The 22,675-nt window shown below is 39.3% G+C and overlaps 1 protein-coding gene across 1 annotated transcript in view; it reads right to left on the minus strand.

The window, feature by feature from the left end:
• LOC137645944 (BTB/POZ domain-containing protein KCTD9-like) overlaps positions 1-14,838 on the minus strand; it is a 131,717-nt gene extending 116,879 nt beyond the window's left edge. Inside the window, exon 1 of the mRNA XM_068379016.1 lies at positions 14,602-14,838. Coding sequence (XP_068235117.1) covers positions 14,602-14,649 — 48 coding nt within the window. The 5' untranslated portion in view covers positions 14,650-14,838. The remainder of the gene's footprint in view (positions 1-14,601) is intronic.
• Positions 14,839-22,675: the final 7,837 nt, after the last annotated feature.

Below are 22,675 nucleotides of genomic sequence, written 5' to 3' on the forward strand. Positions count from 1 at the left end.
CTTTAAAAAGGGGATCTTGTAACCTTCTTTGATGATCGAGAGGGACCAGGTGTCCGCCCCTTTCCTCTTCCAAGACTGCCAAAAACAAGACAGTCTTGCCCCTACTGTTGTCTGGAGGACTTCCATCTCATTTTTTAGATCAGCCTAAACGCACCTCTGCTGGTCCTTGGCCCTGACTCTTGTCTTCTTCCCCTGAAATCCGCTCTCGAGAAATCCCTACTCCAAAAGGGCTGCTGGAACTTCTTCTCTTCCTTCTTCAGAGGAGCAGGAGAAACAGGCAAAGGCTTTCTGGCAGACCGAGATAAAAGGTCCTGAGTAGCCTTCTGTGCCAGAGAAAGGGAGATATCTCGTGCCAGAGAAAGGGAGATATCTCGGACCAGAGCTTCGGGAAAGAGATGGTGTGACAGAGGGGCGTAAAGCAGCTCCGACTTCTGGGCAACAGTCACCGATCTAGAGGTGAAGGAGCACAATAGGGCCCTCTTCTTTAAGACCCCTGCTCAGAAAAGGGAAGCCAATTCATTTGCACCATCCCTTAGAGCTTTGTCCATGCCGGACATGATACTCGTCAGGTCCTTCGTGCCTTCCAGGAAGGAGTTCAGTCTTCCTGGCCAGAGTCCGGAGAGACCAGTCCAGGAAGCTAAAAACCTCGAAAACCCTGAAAATTCCCTTGACGAGGTGATCAAGTTCCGACATGGACCACATCACCTTGCATGTCTTCTTGCCGAGTCCACAAGAGCAGAGAAGTCACCTTGGGAGGAGGCAGGCACTCCTAGACCCAAAGGTTCCCCTGTCTCATACCACATACCGGCCTTGGAAGCGAGCCGAGATGGTGGGAAAGAAAAGGTGGTCTTGACTGCTTGCCTCCATTCCTTCATCCAATCACCCACCTTAGCGAGTGCTTTCCTGGCCGAAATTTAAAGTTTCATTTTGATGAAGGCCGAATGCTTCGTAGCCTTCTTCCTGGTGAATTGAGACTGAGGAGAACGAGGCCCCGAAGGTTGAAATTCCTCCCCATATACAGTAGTTCTAAAAGAGAGCGAGATAGAACCTTATGATCACTAGCAGAGTCGGTAGGTTTTTCTTCCTCTTCTGATATATCATCGAGGTCCTGATCAAGGTCAACATCTTGAAGAAGTGGGCTGCAAGCAGCCTGGCACCCAGAGCTGTTTGCGTCCTGGCGCCGAGCGTAGGTGTCGTCCTGGCGCCAAGCGCTGCTATCGTCCTGTCGGCGAGAAGAGGTATCGTCCCGATGACGAGAAGCGGTATCATCCTGATGACGAGAAGCGGTATCGTCCTGATAAGGCAGGCTGCATTCGTCCTGCTTCCTAAAACGCGAGGCGGAAACGTCCTGGAGTTTCGAGCGAGAAGAGGAATCATCCTGGCACCGAGGGGGAGAGGCAGTATCGTCCTGGCGCCGAGAGAGGAGAGGAAGTAACGTCCTGGCGTCGAGCCGATGAAGAGGGTGTGCGATGTCGTACGGCCGACGAAGTGCGCAAGGGTTTCTTTGGAGAGATACTTCATTCCCTCTTAAAAGACGATCTCTTAACTGGCAAAGAGACATCCTTACATCTGCCGGACTGGGAAGGAGGGCGACTGAAAGCTTGCACTAGCGATGACAGCTGTTCCTGCATAACAGCCATGAAAGCTTTAGCAACTTCTGCTGGTTTTCGCGGTTCCAAAGGAGGCAGCTGTTTGGGAGCGCTGGTAGTAGAAGCAGGAAGTTTATCAGGTTTAACTGGGCTAAGAACTCTCTCTTTCGTCCTCTTAACAGGAGCAACATCGAAGTTGTCCTCCAAAGGTTTAGGTTCTCGGCTACTCGAACCGGGAGAGGGAGAGCGAGACTGCACCTCCCGGTCCCACCTTCTCTTCGTCGGTTTTGATTCGTATTGCCACTTGCGTCTGGGAGAAGGATCAGGTGAAGACACAAACGTATCCGACACGCCTTTTCTACAGCAGTCAAGAGCAGCCTGGGAGGTCGCAACAGGACTGTCTGAGGCGACGACTGACCGAGGATAAGCACCTCTCACCCCCTTTCGACATTCAACGTACCTTCTCCCTTGGTCCTAGGAGCTTGGTAGAGGTCTAGACCTAGGGGTATGACAGGTTCGATCAGCCGCCACCTCCACTGCACTTTCACAAGCACTAATATCACTTTCACCCTTACCTTTAAAGGCCACAAGTTGTAATTTAATGGCCTCCAACTCAGCAGCTATCCTGGCATACCGAGGGTCATCAGCAGTTGCAGATCCTGTAGAAGGGGCAGGAGTTACTACTTTCGGGGAAGGAACAACCTCCAAAGAGGTAACAATTAAAGGGTCAATAGATAAATCTAAACTAGCTTCACTAGCAGACTTTGACTTTGATTTAGCCCTCCTAACTCTATCGAGTTCTAATTTGCACACATAGCGCTTCATAGCTAACCAATCATCTTCATTTAAACCCTCGCATTCCTTGCACCTATTATTTAGGGCACATTCAAACCCCCTGCCACCCATAAAAACTGTGTCAGGGTCAACCGACCCTTTCAGTAACCTCACCTTGCATACATCACTCGCACGTACAAGAATATAAAGTTTTTCACTCAAGATAAACAAAGCAAAAAATACAAAAATAATAACAAAACACGATTGCCAAATCCCAACACAGTGTACTTCACCAAACGAAGTCCAAAACAGCGATGTAGGGAAAGCGATTACAAAAAACTCTTAATGGCGGACCAACGATGTTGTCGATCCGGCCGGCAGAGATAATCTGAAGAACAGAAAACGGGAATGATTCCAGGTACCACCCTGTAAGGGTTGTTAACCACCTAACCGCACAACCACCACAAGGCGGTTGCCGCGATTTTCGAATAATTTCTGCCAGAAGTCAGAGACTTTAGCTATACTGTATATATATATTACTGCCAGGTAAGTACTATTCATAAAAGCTATTGATACTGATGTGAAATTAAAAAATAACCGCAAAATAATGCCATAACAGTCCAATTCTGACTTAATTTTTCGAGAAGACCAGCACACTTTTACTGCAAGCTTCTGTAAAGATTGCCAAGAATAACAGAATGAGTCACTAGAGATTGCAAACGAAGCAGGGGAAGGAAGAGAAGATGATGGATTGATGAGCTAGTGAAATTTGTGGGTAAAGACTGACATAGAATGACGATAAACAAACACGTCCGCCTGATGGTGTTGATGATGATGACCCTAAACTACCCAAAGGTTTCATCATAGTAGTTTACATCACAGGCATACAAAACGGATTTTGAGCGAAGCAAAAAATCTATTTTTGGTTGAGATAGCCATGTCCTCCTGATAGAAGTTCCTATAAGGTAGCTTCCTTGGGTATATTTGACTACGGTGATATTCCCAGAGAATTTTACCATAAGTATCCAAAATTCTAACTCCTGGAGCGAATATCCCTAATTAATTCTTATAGGGATATCGCGTAATATCAGAGGACGTATTTTTGACACGCCACATAGCTATCTTCACCCCGAATAGCGTTAGCGCTTCGAGAGGGAAAAGTGGCAAGAAAACGAAAACAAAAGGAGAGCCGTTATTAAGGTACCTCTCCTTCCCGTTTAGTCAGTATCTGACGTCATCAACGGCGCCATCTTATTCCTTGTAGCGATATACAAGGCGCTACAGATACTGTACTATTGGGAGGGGTTCTTAGCCCTTTTAACAAAATGGAAGGGCGGGTCCATCAGGACGACATGGCTATCTCACACAAAAATAGATTTTTCGCTTCGCTCAAAATCCGTTTTTTGGGCTCAGGCCATGTCGTCGTGATGGAAGTTTACCAGAGCATTACTGTATCTGTGGATTCTCATTTCGTGCCTTGACCTCAAGATAACCTTTTCCTTGGTCTATCTAGACCTAGAGACCTATGATGTTACCATCATACATCATTACTTCTAAACATCAACCATGTTAGTACTTACTGCCCACTACAGGGAAGAGTCATACTAGACTCTGGAAAAGTCTCGAGGAATACATATTACCTATGGATGCCCAGCAGACAAACCGGTATAATGGTCTCGACCTATACCTTCTAAGGCAAAGTTTGTATTGGAACTTACCAATGTCTGTATGAAATACTGACACCTCCCACGGTATACCTATTTGATTTGTGTACTGTACTGATCAAAGGTTTGTATCCATTTAGGAACAGATATCATATATCAGTTGTCATTCCATCCAGAAGGTGATGATCTATCCTAAATATGGATTGTCCAAATCGATGAGTGTTTGTCTACACGTAGGAACAATCTCCTAAGATTTTCTATATTATCAAATAATATCCATAGCAAGAGTTGCAATGCTCAATATATTTTTCATAAGAATGAACCTGGGAGAATAAGACGCAAAGTTCATTTTAGAACTAGTTTACTGTAATGACAAACAATAAATAAATAGATCAATCAACATTTATAGAAATATATAAAATGTGCATGAAATAAATTATAGCATAAAGAAAAACAGTAATACCAGAAAAAACTAGTTTCATCTGAAAGGTAAACATAAAATTGCCACTGAAAAACGAAAATATTAATAAATTTTCAGTAGTATCTGTCATTACTGTCTATTCACACTTGCGTAAAACGCATGGCACATGTGTCACTCATTATGCATGTTTCACCTTTGTCTATGGAACAGTTCATAAAGACACCTTAGTGGCTTTTCACTTATTAAGTAGTACCGACCTGGGAATACACACCCACCCTCAAATTAATCGTCCCAATTAATTTCACTGTTCCTCGCAGAACCAAGCAACAGGTTTAAGAACACTACCTGCTGCTACCACAGACCTCTTTAACTCCTCCACCTGCTTCGAGTAATGCTTAAAAAATACCCTGGATGACTTCCAGCCAGTGTATGAGCGAAGGTGTTCAATATTCATATTATTGAAGAAATTCTGGGATGAGGCAATTTTTCTCGGATCATGACCTGCGGGTGTACTGTCCGGATCCACTCTGCGAATAAAGTACACTCGGTGATCTTCGCCCTTAGTTGTTTCAGAGAAAAGTTTGAACCAGAAGTTTCTCCTCTAAAAAGCTGTCCTCCCTTAAAGTCTGAAGTTCTACTAAGATAGACCTTCAAGCTCTCTACTGGACATAGAGAGACATCTTCCTTCAGAGGGCAGATTCTCCAGGGACCCCACCTTTTGGTGGGTAGCTCATTTTTTGCAAGAAACGTTGGGTCTGGAAAAAGATTCAGTTCTCCCCTTCCAAGAACTGAATGTGGCCTTCATCTCTCGAAAGGGCCACTATTTCACTAACTCTGGCCCCCGAGGCTAGTGCAAATAGAAATATAACTTTTTGGGTCAAATCCTTCAAAGCGCACTCGTCATTGTTCATCATAGAAGCGAAGTGAAGAACCTTATCCAGAGACCATGAAATAGGTTTCGGAGGTGCTCCCGGCCTGAGTCTAGCACAAGCCTTAGGAATCTTGTTAAAGATTTCGTTAGAGAAGTCAACCTGAAAGGCATACAGTAAAGGTCTTGTCAAGGCAGATTTACATGTTGTTATTGTGTTGGCTGCTAAACCTTGTTCATGAAGGTTAATAAAGAAAAATAAACAAAAGTCCGTCGAGATTTCTTTTGGCTTCTTTGCCTTGACAAAAGACACTCACTTCTTCCATGACGACTCATAATGTCTTCTGGTAGATTTGGATTTATATTCTTCCAAAAAGTCTATATTGTCCTTTGAGATTCCGAATCTTTTCTTTACCGCTAAGGAGAGAAAATCATGAGATGAAGGTTGCGGGTTTTCTGTGATGAAGCGAAGAGTCGACTTCTGCACTAGCTGAGTCAGAACTGGATCGGGCAACGGCACAAACTCCAGTCGTAGTTCCAATGCCAGAGGGAACCATACGCTGTTTGGCAACTTGTGAGCCACTATCGCAGCCGTCCCCTTGAATAGTCTCAGTTTGTCGAGAACCTTCAGTAGAAGGTTGGATGGAAGGAACAGGTAAATCCTGGACCATCTGTTCCAATTGAGGGACATTGCGTCCACTGCTTCCACTAGGGGATCCTTGTACGGGGCCACGTAACGATGTATCTTCTTGTTGTCGCTCGTCGCAAAGAGCTCGATCTGCAGTTCCGGGACTTGATGTAAGATGAAGGAGAACAATCCTGCGTCTAGGGACCATTCTGACTCTATCGGTGTAAACCTGGATAGAGCGTCCGCCGTCACATTGCGGAACCCTTGGAGGTGAACTGCTAACAAGTGCCATCTCTTCTTTTCCGCCAAACGGAAGATGGCCAACATCACTTGGTTGATTTGAGGTGATCTCTAACCTTGGCGATTCAGGCATCTCACTATCACCTCGCTGTCCAGAACCAGTCTTATGTGGGTCGAGTGGCGAGGAGATAATTTCTTCAGTGTAAGAAGAACTGCCATGGCCTCCAGAAAGTTGATGTGAAATGTCTTGAATAAGCTGGACCAAGCTCCTTGGACTTTCCTTTGGTGAGAGTGACCTCCCCATCCTTCCTTTGAGGCGTCTGTGTGGATGATGACTGAAGGTGGAGGTGGTTGAAGAAGTATCGATTTCTTCAATTGCTTGGCCTTGGACCACGGCTTGAGAAGCGTTCGCAATCGAGTCGGTAATGGTCTTTTCAGATCTCTTCGAGCGTTTGATACGTATCTTCTCCAAACTCCTGTTGCATCCTTTAGCTGTGCTCGTAGCACTGGGTCTGTCACTGAAGCAAACTGTAGAGAGCCCAGCACTCTCTCCTGTTCGCGTCTTGATACCCATTTGGATTCCAGAAGTCTCTTGACAGATCCCGCTATCTCTTTCCTTTTCTTTAGTGGAATGGAAAGTTGATGTGACTTTAAGTCCCAGTGGATTCCCAACCACTGAAACTTTTGAGCTGGAGATAGTCGAGACTTTTTGGCATTGATCTTGAATCCTAGATGTTCCAGGAACTGGATTACTTTCTTGGAAGCCTGCATGCACTCCGTCTTGGATGTTGCCCACACCAACCAATTGTCCAGGTAGGCCACTACTTGGACACCCTTTAGGCGTAATTGATGAACGACTGAATTTGCAAGCTTCGTGAATATCCTTGGGGCTATGTTTAGCCCGAAGGGCATGGCTCTGAAGGCATAAAGTCTTCGTTTTAGCTTGAACCCTAGGTAGGAGGAGAGTTGACGATTGATTGGAAAGTGCCAATAGGCGTCTGACAAGTCTATCGAGACAGTGGGGGAGTGTTGGAAGAATTGTGGAAATAGGGGTGGAGCGCTGATCCAACTCCAACCCAGTCCATTCTTGATTAGGCTGTGGGCCCAGGGATCACAGGTCCAGCGATCCCGAAATAAGTGCAGTCTCCCTCCTACCGGAAGCATCTCACTTCTGCTGTGGACCTGAGGCCTTGCCTCCTTGACCGCGTCCTCCTCTGAATCCCCTTTCTCTTGAAGGGCGTCTAGAGGAACCTCTGGGTGCTCCTCTAGCTTTCGCACGAAAGGTCGTCGACTGCCTTTCGAAGGCTGGGTTAAAGGCAGGTGACTGAGTCGCTACTGCCTGAGGTACCAACTGGTACGTAGTAGAAGGTTGTGCCACGATCTGAGGCACCGAGGTCGTAGGAAGTTGTTGTTGTTGTTGTTGCTGCTGTCTGTAAGGCCTGGCCGGCCGAGAGGGTAGCCTAGGCTTCTTCGTCTTCCTCTTAGGTTGGGGACCCTCATCCGGGTAAGACTTTATCTTGAGAGATAGGCCCCACTTTTGGAGAAGGTTCCTATTCTCCGTGGCGGCCTTGTCTACTACCTCTTTGACCACTTCACTCGGGAAGAGGTCCTTACCCCAAATATTGGATAAGATTAGTTTTCTAGGTTCGTGTCTCACCACAGCCGAGACGAACACAAACTCTCTACAAACTCTCCTAGCTTTAATGAAACTATAAAGATCTTTGGTCACAGTGGCCAGATGGGTTTTGGCCACTACCATAAACATTTCCTGATTCTTGGGGTCACTTGCCATCGTTTCCAGACTACAGGTAGTCTGAAGGGACATAGATGCCGTACGTCTTTCTTTTGTCTCTTGCTCCCTACGCAAGAGAAACTCAAACAGCTTTGGAAGGTCCTCACCAAACTGACATCCGGCAATATCTGCTTCCAACTTCCCGACTGAGAAGGTAAGATGAACGTCCTTCCAGTCTTTTTGGTCTACAAACAAGGTCAGGGATAAAGGCTTGCACTCGTCCAACGACGGGCATGGCTTCCCTGCCTCGACTGCCTTGTACCCTTTCTCCATAAAGGAGAAGGTTCTAGTTGGAGAAGCCACAAAGGAGGGGTGCTTCTTACTCAATGCAGGTACCTTTGAGTTAGAGAAGCCCCTCTCTTTCATTGAGCTAGAGAGTAAAGCCTGCGCTTTATCGTGGTCAAAGACTATGACTTCCTTTGGCTAAGTTTCCTCCTTTGAGGCTGGCTCTTTCCTGAGACGGACATAGCAATCCGGGTAAGACTCCTTGCTGTGCCAGAATTCCACTTCTTCAAGGGGGACTGATCCCAGTTTCTCCGAAATGACAATTTGGCCAGTTGTCATCGGCATGTGTTCAGCATATTTCCAAGGATTTGCATCCGAACACAAGGGGAGATCCTTCACGCTGAGCTTCTTCTGGGGCCCGCGTGATGCTGCGAGTCTGCGCATCTCCAGCTTCATCGCAGCTTCCTTTTTATCATTTTTCTTCTGCATCTGTTGAATCATCTCAACAACAGAAGAAAGAGTCCTTCCCAGTTCCTCTGGGATAGCAGACGAAGTCGAGGGAATCGGTTCTGGGGCCGGAACCGATGAGACCGTCACCGCATCGACCTCTTTCTTTTCAGTTTCGGGAGCTTGGGTCTGCTCTTCCTCCTGACCTTCCGCTAGAAGGTCCTTCTCCATGTACTCTGACACTTCTGACACCCTATCGTCCAGTTGGATGTCTTTTAGAGCGTCCGAGACTTCCGAATCTACCGGAATCTGGACTATAGGGATCTCTGCATGAGGCTGTGGAATCACTGCATCCTCAGATGCCCTAGGAAAAAGATAAGCCCACCTCTTCTCACTTGGAAGATAAGGCCCCGGGGTGTTTCTCTGAAAAACCTGTACCCAATTTCGCAGCTTTTCCCTAGCTGCATCCCTTGACTCCGCCGACTTAGGGGTGTCAAAAGCCTCAGTAATCAGGTAAGTACAGATGCTACATACCTAAGGGCAAGGCTGGCGTACGGTACGGTACGGTACGGAGTACGGTACGGTACGGTTGATATTTAGCCTATAAGTACGGTACTGAATTACGGTACGGTAATTTTACCAAGGTACGGTACGGTACGGGTCAGGTACGAAAAAAATAGGCAAATTCCGTACCGTACCTTACCTTAGGCTTGGATATCTATCACTACGCAATTACTGTTAATGCATATTTGGACACCAGCAATTGACTGGACAAAAAAAGATTTCACTTGTTGAATACTAAAGTATTTTATATTTCAGTTTGTAATATACTATGCATGTGTTAATTCCTTAATTAACATGTGACGTCTGTGTCTATTTCTTGAAGTAATACCAACAAAAGTTTGAAGCATCACAAATATAATCCTATATTGTGCTTCGGAAGAGTCTTCCCCCAGAAAAGCTCTATGCTTAACTATGAGCTATTGGGTGTGTCTGCTGCCAGTCTGCCACTACAAGTGCTGTTTACGTTGCGTTACGCTAGTCATTTATGTACAATACGTTTGAGTGCAGTGAGAGTTGACCTCTACGCGGTCTTGCATTTGTAATTTGTAAAGTTGTGGTGTTGCATTTGTAGGTTGTAAAGTTTCCTATAGCCTAGGCTACAAGCTTTATTTTATCAATGTCGAGAAAAAAGATTTAGTTTAGTTTATTACAACTTAACTTTAGTTTATGAATGTTGAGAAAAAATATTTAGTTTATTTTCTTACATTGTAACTTTAGTTTATCAATGTTGAGAAAAAAATATTCATTTTATTTTATGACATCATAACTTTTGAATGTTGAGAAAAAAAATGAGTTTATTTTATTATATGGTAACATCAGGCAATGCTTTTAAGTTCTATTATTGGTTAGATTATTGTATATTGTTATATTTATAAGAGGAAGTGATGGTTTCAACAATATTATTATTATTATCCGAAGAGTCATAATACTGGGAAATATTTTGAATAATATTTCATACACTATATTTCATGTACTAAATATACGGTATAGTTTCATGGCAAAACATGTTTTATGAATCCAAAAGTGAATACTCTTGGTCTTGTACTAAAAACAAAGGAACAGTATCAAATATTACTACAAATATCCTTAGCAGCAGCAGCCATATTAGTACGGTAAAGGTACTGAATTACGGTACGATATTTTTTCCGTACTGTACGGTACGGAAAAATTATTGATAGTACGGTACGAAATTACGGTGCGGTATTTTAGCCAGGTACGGAGTACGGAAAAACATTCCGTACCGTACCGTACTACCAGCCTTGCACTCCCAATACCTGAGATCGCCTTTGGATATTGCGCAGGGTGCGTGCCTCCTCCACAACTCATGTCCACAGAAGTTCTTGCTACGGACGTTGCAAAACATACTCCCGCACTTCGGGTGGTCCTCCTGTAAAGAGATGAGAGTCCAATGAGTATCCAGTGAAAACATATCACAAGATTAAGTCTAAACTTATCATTATTATTTTCCATCGCTTATAATAGATAAGCTAGAAAGGAAAGAAGGAAAGACACATACTTGTATTTCCTGCTCAGCCAATTGCTGTAACCTCCCAATATATTAAAACTAAGGTTAATTCTAATTCTAGAAAAAAATTTGGAATAATTACCCTATAAGGATATTCCAGTGTAACTCACACCAGTAATCAGAAGTTTTAATAGAAGGGATTTTATTTAAATTAAAGAAAGAACTCACTTTCTTTAGGGTGAGTGGTCTCACAATATGCTGTACATGACAACACAATGTATGTTGGAAAAATCTTAGTGTTACAATATACTCTATACTGTAGTTTTATACTTACATTATATACTATACTGCAAAATACTGGCTACTGTATATCATATACTGCCGTGCCGGCCGGAAAATACCTGGGTTCAGTTCAAAAGTATACTACCTTTGAATTAATGGGCGGCAGATCACTGGTTTCCAAGTGCCGGCCGGCAGTTCATAATATTCCGGCAGCCGACTGCACCCCGGCTGCCGACCATTAATCGTAGTGGCCGGCAGAGCTGACGGAGTGTAGCCAACTGCCGGCCGGCCATGGCAGGTGATATCCTGTGCCGGCCGGCCATGGCAGGTGATATCCTGTGCTGGCCGGCAGATATTTCTTACCAGAGATCCACCACCCACCCGGACTATAAGGTACTAAACACTAACAAGAGAGAACAGCATGGATACAAGGCAGTAGCCGGCACTGCCTTACTACCTTCCATCCAGAAAGAGTGAACAATTGGAAGGGGAGAACGTAACATTCAAGCTCCCATCCATCCATAATGTGCCAGGCTCTACCAGCAACAATATGGATGGTAGACCAAGAGAGGTCTGAAGTTCACTCAACAGAGAAAAGGCTTCTGCCAGACGGCACATTCCTGTCGGCTGGCAGAAGTCTAGGCCAGTCCTACATCCTAACCTACACTAGGGTCGAATATAGAACGATGGCCAAAGAATTTTTTGATGGCTAGGCCATCACCAAGGGATAGAGGGGGAGGGGTGAGGGTCCTACAAACTCCGCTTCAGTATGAGACTAACTCCAGTGGATAAGAAAGCTCATCCTAGCCTAGGGTCGTCCAATATAACAAGGAGGTTGGGAGCACTTGCCATCTCCAGCAATACAAGAACAAAATTTGGTGCTGTTATTTCCCCAGGCAATGGAAAATCTCATTCTCCAGCCTAAAGATAACAGCACAGGACTTGTCTACTAAACCACACAAAGAAGGAATCATCTCGTACAGAAACCTTCAGATGTGGCCTAGGGAGGTCTAGCCTCCTATATCTGTAGCCTAACCTAGCAAAGGAATCTCATTCGCTCTGCCAGGCAGCTACAGACCCCAGACAAAATACTCTGATGTTCTGACCGAGCCCAAACCAGTCACTCTGGTTGCAGAATCAAGACAGAACCACCCCAGTAAAGTTTTACCTGAATACTATTCAGTCAAAACTCACTAGGGTTAAGCCTAGAATAATCAGAGGGAAAGAGGGATGGATCTTAGACCTCCGGAGGAGAAAAGAACAATCGGGGGAGTGTGCGAAAGTATAATAAAGCCCCATAGTCTACTAGCCTAGGCGCGGTGAGAATCGATTACCTCAATCACCAAAACTCTCTCGTATACAATCTTGTTAGAAGAAATATTCAACAATATCTTACATGTATAAAATATGCCTATAGCTTCAATCACACTAGGAAAACTCTTATATCATGCATGATAGTACTAAAAGCAAAACGTTTAGGCTACTAAGCCTAGCGTAAGCGAGGATCGGTTACCTAAATCGCCGAACCTGATAAATACTAACGCCATAATATAAAGAATTCCAGTAGGAAGGCTAACTAGCTAAATTTATTAAAGCATTAGGATCGGGAACGTCGTTCTGACTAACTGAATGATACATGCATAGCGAGCGACAGCGTCCATGACGCCTTCGGTAGGCAACAGCTCTTGTTTACGTTAATATCACTTTTGATTTAATTCCAAAACCACAAGAGCTTACATTTATACATAGTAAAGATAATAATCAACTTTCCAGAGGCAGAAGAGGCTGGAGAAAGCATCATAACGTTGAATCTAATCCAAAATTACGAGAGAACACAAGGGAATCTTTGAGTATTAGAGCTACGCTATAAGGAATAAGATGGCGCCATTGATGACGTCAGATACTGACTCTAAACGGGAAGGAGAGGTACCTTAATAACGGCTCTCCTTTTGTTTTCGTTTTCTTGCCACTTTTCCCTCTCGAAGCGCTAACGCTATTCGGGGTGAAGATAGCTATGTGGTGTGTCAAGAATACGTCCTCTGATATTACGCGATATCCCTATAAGAATTAATTAGGGATATTCGCTCCAGGAGTTAGAATTCTGGATACCTTAAGGTAAAATTCTCTGGGAATATCACCGTAGTCAAATATACCCTAGTTAGCTACCGTATAGGAACTTCCATTATGGCGACATGGCCTGAGCCAAAAAAATTTGGTTTATTCATGATACATTAATTTATAGCGTATGGAATTTGCTATAAAAAATGGACAAGTGCTGACTAGTTTAGCCTTTTTCTCTGTATGATTAACTGGGGTGCGGCACAATAATTTATATAATGATCCATCAAATTGTTAACACTATTTCATTGTCTAAGTATTAAACTATTATATTGTGAATATTTATTTCATTGTCTAAGAACATTGTTTACATTTGGGGGACTGATTATGAGTTACTGCGCACGTGTTATTGCCCTTCGCTTTTGCCTCCTATTCTGTTTTTTGTATGACGTAACCATTACTTACTAACCAATTAAGAGCTTTCATATATTTAAGCACAAGTTCCTGGATACTGTTCTACAACAGCCATTTTTTCCCATCCTACCCTTTAGTTCCAGCGTGACTACCATCACATGAAGACATTCCATGCGGGAAGAACAATCTATTTCGAACTTTAAAATAATTTAATCGATTTCACTAAACGGTTATGTTGAAAACACTCTCTGTTCAGTATATAGATATTGTTGTTCATGTGAAAGTAAAAAATATCCCCGAAATAATGACCCACGGGAATGCTGTGCATAGCACATCCATGTACCGCCTGCCAGAACAGAGGAGCTGTGAGGTTAAGTTTATTTTGGAAGCGTGGCAAGCCACAGCAGAGTAAATACCATTAGAGGAATGTGGTGTGAATCATAGATAATTATGATAGTTTAATTTCCAGCCATTTGCATGATTCATATACTGTACTTTTCGGTAAGTGTAGATCGTCAGGTTACCAGGTCTGCTGCTCGCATAGACAATGAGAATCCTTCCAATTGTCCCCACCCATATTTTATTGTATCTACGGGTATATTGGTTAATGTACAAACACTACCTATTTACTTATTGATCTTCGCTACGCTCGTAATTAAACATTATCTTATTAACCTCTGTTGTGGCAAACGGTACGTTTCACTACGTGCATTAGCCAAATGGAAAGTATCTTGGAGAACAAAAAAAATCAGTGACCCGGCCACCTACAAACTACCCTATTTCTCAAACGGGTTATCTTGTGTTTATTAAGCATTTATGACCATTGTTATAGCTACAAATCACAAGTTTTTTAACCCCCTTAATCCTCAGTTTCCCACTGTGCTCCCCCATTTTTGTTCTCTTAAAGAGGGGCTGTAGGAAAACTCATGAAAAGGTGGTTTACCCCATTATTCCGTCAGAAATAGATTCATCAAATTAACGAGTAGGAAACATACATGGTTTGCATATTCAGCTAGAAATTAAAGTATCATATATTTACCCAAAATTTGATAGGTTAACGATAAGAAATCATCTTCTTAGATAAGATTCTATACTATACCCCTACAGTCACAGTAACAAGGCCATGATAATGACAGGTGTATTAAGTGGCAATTCCCCCTACACGCCTACCTTGCCATCAACTCCGGATCCATTTCGAAAGAGAATAACTCTCTTCATGGTCACAATCCAGTTCAGCAGCTTCGATGTTGCAAGTCAACACATTCTGTTGTGCTTGTGATATGAAAATGAATGGTAACAGCAATTCGTCATCACAAGAAGTCTTTGTTTCTTGAAGTTTAGGACTGACAGGTCACTGGTACGAAGTGTTGTAGTATTCAGAAGTTGAAGAGTCTATCAATTATCTATGGAATGGAGTTGTTATCTTTAATATAAGTGATGGAAACACATGTTCTACTTCAATATATTAGATATCTGTAGGTAAATATCATATAAAATAATTTTAAACTAATTATTTTACATATCTTCCTATATTTTTGTACTTTTATTTCCGATAAAACTGATATTTATTGTATACCAAATAGAATGTATATAATGAACACTCCGTAATTTTTTCTTGTATATTTTGTAAACAAATGGCAAAAGCTTAAAAAGTAACGGAAAGAGACGAAGAAAATAATGTTGACAGCAGGAATATGTACAAAATTGTAGTAGAATTTCAGAAACGGGATGGAATTTTCATAAAAAGACATTAAAATTAAAAGGCTGACCCAGATATATAGCTTAAAAAACATTTATTTGAATGTAACAAACTAAAAACGAGACTCCGGATTAGGAATCTCCTCTTACACAGTGTATTATTATTATCATTATTACTAGCCAAGCTACAACCCTAGTTGGAAAAGCAAGATGCTATAAGCCCAAGGGCCCCAATAGGGAAAAATAGCCCAGCAAGGAAAGGAAATAAGGAAACAAATAAATGACGGGAATAAATTAACAATAAATAATTCTAAAAACAGTAACAACGCCAAAACATATGTCCTATATAAACTATTAACGTCAAAAAGATATATATATATATATATATATATATATATATATATATATATATATATATATATATATATATATATATATATATATATATATATGTCATATATAAACTATAAAAAGACTCATGTCAGCCTGGTCAACATAAAAACATTTGCTCCAACTTTGAACTTTTGAAGTTTTACTGATTCAACTACCCGATTAGGAAGATCATTCCACAACTTGGTAACAGCAGGAATAAAACCTCTAGAATACTGTGTAGTATTGAGCCTCATGATGGAGAAGGCCTGGCTATTAGAATTAACTGCCTGCCTAGTATTACGAACAAGATAGAATTGTCCTGGGAGATCTGAATGTAAAGGATGGTCAGAGTTATGAAAAAACTTATGTAACATGCATAATGAACTAATTGAACGACAGTGCCAAAGATTAATATCTAGATCAGGAATAAGAAATTTAATAGACCGTAAGTTTCTGTCCAACAAATTAAGATGAGAATCAGCAGCTGAACACCAGACAGGAGAACAATACTCAAAACAAGGTAGAATAAAAGAATTAAAACACTTCTTCAGAATAGATTGATCACCGAAAATCTTGTAAGACTTTCTCAATAAGCCAATTTTTTGTGTAATTGAAGAAGACACAGACCTAATGTGTTTCTCAAAAGTAAATTTGCTTTCGAGAATCACACCTAAAATTTTAAGTCATACAAAGTTAAAGAAACATTATCAATACTGAGATCCGGATGTTGAGGAGCCACCGTCCTTTACCTACTTACAATCATACTTTGAGCTTTGTTAGGAATCAACTTCATGCCCCATAATTTGCACCATGCACTAATTTTAGCTAAATCTCTATTAAGGGATTCACCAACCCCTGATCTACATTCAGGGGATGGAATTGATGCAAAGAGAGTATCATCATCTGCATATGCAACAAGCTTGTTTTCTAGGCCAAACCACATGTCATGTGTATATAGTATAAAAAGTAATGGGCCAAGAACACTACCCTGTGGAACACCGAATATCACATTCCTATACTCACTATGGTGCCCATCAACAACAACTCTTTGAGATCTATTACTTAAAAAATCAATAATAATGCCAAGAAACGACCCACCCACTCCCAACTGTTTGAGTTTGAAAACAAGGGCCTCATGCTTAACACAGTCAAGGGAAACACTAAAATCAACGCCAATCATACGAACTTCCTGACCATAATTAAGCGATTTCTGTACAGCATTGGAGATTGTAAGAAGGGCATCACATGCTCTAAGGCCTTTACGAAAACCAAATTGCAAACTAGGGAATATATGATTACCTTCAGCAAATCTATTAAGACGTTTTGTCAGAAGATGTTCAAAAACTTTAGACAATATGGGAGTTATGGATATTGGGCGGTAATCAGTGGGACTTGAGCTACCACAATCATTTACATAGGCTGCATGGGCCTAAGGATCTGAATTCCAGAGGAAATGTCATATGTAGTTTAAACTACACAAAACCAGGTGTAAGTAATTGTCCATGTTACTTTGATAACCCAATGTAACCAGTTCAAATGACTACCCGTTTAAGATGACTCCACAGTCATTTGAAACTAATTTCAAATGACTCCCCAGTCATTTGAAACTAGTTTCAGACGACTCCCCGCTAGTTTGAAATGACTCCTAGTCAAATGAACCTAGATTGAAATTACTCATCTGTCGAATGTGCCTTGAGTTGATTATAATGATGTTTCCAATGAAATGAAGGAAATGAAAGATTTTTGGTGTAGAATAGGTACCCTAAACATTTAGGAAACGACAAGGGGAAAAAAATATTAGAAAGCGTCGGTCTTTTGTCATGCAAGACAATTGCAACAACTATGGTGGACGCATGAAAGGCTGAAATTTAAAAAGAAGTTCTTTCTATCCATCAGAAAAAATTAAGAAAACTTTCAAGAACAGCGAACCGCTTTTAGTTAATGACGGAAACTGTCTCTTTCGCTCATTGGCATATGCCAATCACCGGAGAAGAGGCGTAACACGTCGTCATCAGAAGCGTAATACGTGATCATGCTAGCATCACCGAAAAGACCAGATATGATTCAATGGATCAGGATAGTCTTGGGAACTACAACAGGGATATTAGTGGCAGTTTACTCTACTTTACTTTGATGGCTGCTTTTCCGGTCCCATACAGCAGGGGGAACCCCACTCTCTATAGGGTGTGAAGCCTGGGTTGATAGGTTGTACAATAAATGGCCTTTTTTTTTTTTTTTTCTCAAAATATTACCATATTTCAATGTCACAAGAAATTTCATTCCATATCTAATAAGCTGGTTGCCATTTTCCCATATGTACAGTACCTGTAAATAGGTTACTTTCTTATATGAAGCCTTTCACACTCAGGATAGTTACAGGAATCATTCGTAAAACTTAAGCTAAAAAATAACGAAATGTCTTAAAAGTTTCTCCAAATTCTGCTAATTAAACAATGTTATTACCTATGGCCAGACAGCAATTGCAATACTGTAGTTAGTAGGTTGGCCAGGGCACCAGCCACCCGTTGAGATACTACCGCTGGAGAGTTATTGGGTCCTTTGACTGGCTAGACAGTACTACATTGGATCCATATTTCTGGGTACGGTTTACTTTTCCTTTGCCTACATATACACCGATTAGTCTGGCCTATATTTCCGACATTCTCTTCTGTCCGCATTCACCCGACAACACTAATATTACCAAACAATTCTTCTTCATTCAAGGAGTTAACTGCGACACTGTAATTGTTCAGTGGCTACTTTCCTCTTGGTAAGGGTAAAAGAGACTACAGCTATGGTAAACAGCTCTTCTGGGAAAAGGACACTCCAAAATCAAACCATTGTTCTCTAGTCTGGGTAGTGCCATAGTTTCTGTACCATGGTCTTCCACTGTCTCGGGTTAGAGTTCACTATTCTATCTTATTTCTCTTCCTTTTGTTATTTTCTTAAAGTTTTATAGTTTATGTAAGAAAGATTTATTTCAATATTGTTACTCTTTTCAAGATTTTATTTAAATTGTTTATTACTTATAGTTTATGTATTTTATTACTTCCTTTTCCTCATTTGGCTATTTTCCTTGTTGGAGCCCTTGGGCTTATAGCATCTTGCTTTTCAAACTAGGATTGTAGCTTAGCAAGTAATAATAATAATAATAATAATAATAATAATAATAATAATAATAATAATAATAATAATAATAATAATACGGTTCAATTGGTAAAGGTATGGAATATACCAAGTTGCGTCAGGCATCAACCTCTCTGATGTAGCCCGAGTCCATGTTTAACACTTAACTGCGTGAGGGTGAACCCAATGTTTATATATAACATATATAGACCTTGAGCGTACTCATGATTTGTGACTACAGTGTATATCACAGCATATACAGAGAGCAGAATAAGGCAAAACTACGATTATTTTGGTTATTGTTTTTTTTTTTTTTGGGGGGGGACAAGTCTTGTTAAGACAGCTATCATAAAAATGCCTTGTCGAAAATAAAATCTCGAGCAGCGCATTGAATGCACGAGTTCCTAAAGACCATGAATTTAGTTTATATGTTAGGATAAATATTGGATACTGGATATAGGCAAAAATAAACGATGAATTTTAAATCTATAGTCTTATATGCATTTTCTTCTTGTGTATATTGTTAAATCATGTAGCTTTACAAAGTGATGGACATTATATATATATATATATATATATATATATATATATATATATATATATATATATATATATATATATATATATATATATATATATATATATATATATATATATATATATATATATATATATATATATATATCGTTTCTTATGATTACAGTATTTAATTATGCTATTAATTTTCGTGATGCTTTACCTTAATTTCATTATTAACATTAACCCCGCTGATTCAAAAAACAAGTGTTACAGAAAATGCCACAAATCACGCACACTGATGCCAGATGACGACTGACATACCTGGCAACCCTGATGTGAAAGTGTCTGTGTGAACAAAACTTACACACGGCATACAAACAAACCGAAAGACAGTATAGTTAACGAGATTTTGCATCTTGAGAACAAGTCTGAGTTTCATTTCAATGCTGTTGTTCGCATAAAGTTGAAATTTTGTAATAAAATGTAATTAATCGTATACTGTTTCTATTTTGAGCATTCAGAGATGGGAGTCATTTTAACCTGATGGGTGTGAAACTAGTTTCAAGTGACTGGTTCTGTTCTGTAAAGATTGCCTTGCCTTATGCAAGACATGGCCACTTGCGTTGGCAACCCGTAAGCGAATGTGATTGGAATTTACTTTAATTTTACTCTGAAAGAGGGGGAAGTGACTGTGGAGTGCTATGAAACTAGTTTCAAGTGACTCAGGACTGGAGTGCGCTCAAACTAGTTTCAAGCGACTACGGGAGTCATCTCAAATGTCTATACCGACGACCAAGGATACCGAGATTCTTTGAAGCCACTGAATAGATCTCATTAAACTAAATAGTAATCTAATTAAAATTACTGTATGCCATGGAATTATTACCCAAGTTATATAATCAAACGGAAACGAAGGTACCATATGTTAATCGGGGAACAGAATTGTTTGAATCAGAATCTTTAATTCATTTTTCATTTCTATAATTAGTTTTAATCATACTTTGGTGGGCTTAGTTGTAATGATTATTTTTCTTTTTCTACTTTCATATCATTTCGTATTAGGATATGATCTACTGGGCAAAAAAAATGTTGATAAGATCAGAAAACAATTAAATTGTACGAAGAATTAAATTTACTCTATCCTATGCTAGCTTTTGTTCCTGATTTATTTAAAAGTATATTTCATTCATTAATAAATCAGGACTTAAAGATATTTGTCTTCGACTTGTATATTGTGGTCGATTTATTGTGAAACCATATTTTGTGTATTAATAGTGGTAAAGAAGAATAATTTATTAAAGAATTTAAGCTATAATTGGACAAGTAAAATGGGCCAGCTCCCCGATGGACCAGTTGAAAACCGTTAGGGAGATTATATCTAAAACATAACCATGTCTTGATATTATCCTCACTCGTTTAATTGATAATTCCAAAACCTTGATAAGTACCTAACTGTCAACTAACCCTTATCAGTTACATAACTATCTTATCGTTCACATACCTATGTGGCTATTTTTAAATTACTGAATATTCCCCAGAATCTTTACTCCAAGGTTATTTGTGTTTAGATTTCCTTGTTCTACTTATAATATATATATATATATATATATATATATATATATATATATATATATATATATATATATATATATATATATATATATATATATATATGTAGGCTATATATATATATATATATATATATATATATATATATATATATATATATATATATATATATATCTATATATATATATATATATATATATATATATATATATTATGTATATATATATATATATATATATATATATATATATATATAGCCTACATATATATACATATATATATATATCTATATATATATATATATATATATATATATATATATATATATATATATATATATATATATATGTAGGCTATATATATATATATATATATATATATATATATATATATATATATATATATATATATATATAATATATATATATAGATATATATATATATATATATATATATATATATATATATATATATATATATATATATATGATATGTATAAATATACAGTATATATATATATATATATATATATATATATATATATATATATATATATATATATATATATATATATATATATATATTAATTGCTAAGCTACAACCCTAGTTGTGAAAGCAGGATGCTATAAGCCCAGGGGCCCCAACAGAGAAAATAGCCGAGTGAGGAAAGGAAATAAGGAAAATCAAATATCTTAAGAAGAGTAACAACATTAAAATAAATATTTCCTGTTTAAACTATAAAAACTTTAACAAAACAAGAGGAAGAGAAACCAGAAAGAATATTGTGCCCGAGTGTACCCTCAAGCAAGAGAACTCTAACCCAAGATACAGTGGAAGACCATGGTCCAGAGGCTCTCTCTCTCTCTCTCTCTCTCTCTCTCTCTCTCTCTCTCTCTCTCTCTCTCTCTCTCTATATATATATATATATATATATATATATATATATATATATATATATATATATATATATATATATATATATATATATATATATATATATATATATTTATATATGCGTGTGTGTGTGCGCGCGCACACACGTGTGTGTTGTGCTTTGTTGTGTATGAGAGAGAGAGAGAGAGAGAGAGAGAGAGAGAGAGAGAGAGAGAGAGAGAGAGAGAGAGAGAAAGCAAATGTATAACATACATGTATATATAAAAATATAAATGTATACATCTTCTATGTTCCTCACGCCAGTTTTCCTAAAGCTAAACTAATTACTGTAGTTTATATTTTTAGTCCCGTGAAATTAAAACTTTTACTTTACAGGATATTAATGCTAATGGACATGTAGGCTAAACGCAAAATTGTATTTTCCTTGTTTTTTTTTTTTCTTAGTTGCAAAAGTGTCTTATTTTTCGAAAGTAAACAGAAAGTTTTTTTTTTTTTTCTTGCAATTGTATGAGATTTGTACTATCACATAGGGTAGTCCTCAATGAATTTATGGTTGTGGTAGAACTAGTCTTGTTTATAACGACCCAATTTCTATGTTATCCACGCTTTTCAACGTCTTTTTAGTAAAATGTCTTAATAAGCATGATGGAAGTAACCATCTGTTCCATAGTTTGTAGTTAGGCTTTCGCAAAAGCCTTGGAGCGTTTGTTACCTTTCTTATCACTTATAATAACGTACAGAAATCCCTTGATTATGATAAGGAAATTCGTATAATTGGACTTTATTATTTTAGTGTTAATCATGAGCTCCTGGTTTTTTATACTTACACAGATGGGAGTAGATGGAGTTTTTAAGTAATGGATTGCAAAGAATAATTGTTGACGGGCACCATATACTCTATCTAGTTTAATGCAAAGATTAACTGAAATAACTGCGATTTCACAGATAAAAGCTTGTGTTATGTGCACAAGTGCAAAGGGCCAACGTTAACTGAAGTGGGGTGTTTTAGTCTCGATCTCCAAAATCCTTCACCTTAGTATTGAATTATATTGGCTAGGCCTACACT

Source organism: Palaemon carinicauda, chromosome 8, assembly GCF_036898095.1.
Source record: "Palaemon carinicauda isolate YSFRI2023 chromosome 8, ASM3689809v2, whole genome shotgun sequence".
In the NCBI taxonomy this organism is placed as follows: Eukaryota; Metazoa; Arthropoda; class Malacostraca; order Decapoda; family Palaemonidae; genus Palaemon; species Palaemon carinicauda.